General features: G+C 49.1%; 1 protein-coding gene across 1 annotated transcript in view; it reads left to right on the forward strand.

Annotated features, from left to right (window-relative positions):
* LOC119364405 (leucine-rich repeat extensin-like protein 5) overlaps positions 1-1532 on the forward strand; it is a 2230-nt gene extending 698 nt beyond the window's left edge. The window contains exons 2-3 of the mRNA XM_037629883.1: positions 1-346; positions 1340-1532. Of these exons, the coding sequence (XP_037485780.1) occupies positions 1-301 (301 nt within the window). The 3' untranslated portion in view covers positions 302-346; positions 1340-1532. The remainder of the gene's footprint in view (positions 347-1339) is intronic.
* The last annotated feature ends 213 nt before the right edge of the window (positions 1533-1745 follow it).

Here is a 1745-nt window from a genome sequence, read left to right on the forward strand (position 1 = left end):
CCTCTCCTTCGCCGCTTCGCCGCCGCCGTCGAGCCCCGCCCCGCTCCACGCGCCGCCGCGGCGGGTCGCGTCCGACTCCGACAGCGCCCCCCCGCCGCCGCACCACCCGCACCCGCACCACCACCACCACCGCCCGCCCCCGCCCCCTCCGCGGCTTAACTTCGGCGAGAGGCTCGGGATCGCCTTCGCCGGCCTCGCCGTGGCAATGCAGGTCGTCCTCGGCGCGTTCCTGGCGCTGCGCGCCTGGCAGCTGCGGCGGCTCGACAGGGCCGAGGTGTCCTCCTCCACGCCCCTCACCTGACCTGACCGCCTGGCCGCCTGCTCTGCTCCTTGCTCGTCCCGCCAGGTCCGTGATTCGTTAATTGTCCGTGATCTGAAACCGTCGCTGTAAAGGAAGGAGGCCATGAACGTATGCCTATTCTCGATTAATTCCATTTTTACACGCCGTTCTTTTCGCATGTGTTGGGCGCCAGTGCTTTTGCTGTAGGGTGTGTACAATTCGCTTCTGCTCCGTGCAGACCCTAGTAGGCAGGCCATGTGATATACTGATGTGAGAGCCGTGGTGTCTGTTTTATTTGTGAGTAGGTACTAGTACTAGCAAGTGATCGAGATTCCGAAATGGTGATATGTTGATTGATTCGTGTGGGGCTGGGACTGATTATAGCTGCTTGCTTAGATGGGCATCAATGTACAAACTACAGAGTGATTCAAATTATTTCTGTGGTGCCGTGATCTTAGCTCTTAAGTATGTCACCTGTGCTGGCACTTCAGAGAATCAATATTGCTCCATGCGGAATGATTGAGCCAGCGATCACACAATGAAGTTGCACTTATGAACCTTGGTCCCTTGTCACTCCTGCTATGATGGCTTAGTGATCAGCAAGCTGATTGTAAATCCTTTTTTTAGAACAAGCTGGATGTACCTGTACTTTGTTTTCTTGTACTGCATTTCTTTGTATCTGCACCTGGTCTACTCTGAGTGCAATCACGCTATCATGATAGTAAATTCGGAGGTATCAACTATTTAGTGATCATGGAAAATCAGCAAACTCAAGGTGTCATGGTTAACTGTTAGCTGTTCGTGTTATCACAAGTTGTCTGCATAAACAGGAAGTCAGTTGAAAGGGCATGTGGTGGGGTAACCCATCTCTTGCTTGTTTCCTTCGAGAGGAAAAATAATAATAAGGAGCATAGTTATTAGGATCAAATGATTTTTGAATCTGAAATGGTACATGGATCATTGGTGATGCATGTGAGAGCCAGATGGTCAGTAGTTACATATGTCCTAAAATTTGCATCTTGGACAACTGGACAAATCTGACCTTATTTTATTGCTCAGATCCAAGCCCTGAAGTACTTGACTGTAAAAACGTGTGCCAACCTGAATGAGCAGCTGTCCGCTGAAGAGCAAGATGTGGATGTGGAATGTTCTTCTTGGTATCTTTGTCCTACTAGTTTAGATACCTAAGCTTTTGTTTGTAGACGCGGGTTTGATTCATTCAGTCTAAATAAGTTTGTGCGTTGAAAGTCCTCTTCTACTGTCACCGATTAAATTCTACTCCCTCCCGCTCCAAATTAAGTGTCGTAGTTTTGAACTAGGCAACCCTTAGTTCAAAACCGTGACACTTAATTTGGATCTGAGGGAGTACTTGATACATCAACATCAACAATCCCCTCAGTGAATAGCTGGATCTTCATCAACCCACCAGCCCGCCCAATTGTACAATGTATACATGATCTTTAGG

Source organism: Triticum dicoccoides, chromosome 2B (assembly GCF_002162155.2).
Source record: "Triticum dicoccoides isolate Atlit2015 ecotype Zavitan chromosome 2B, WEW_v2.0, whole genome shotgun sequence".
In the NCBI taxonomy this organism is placed as follows: Eukaryota; Viridiplantae; Streptophyta; class Magnoliopsida; order Poales; family Poaceae; genus Triticum; species Triticum dicoccoides.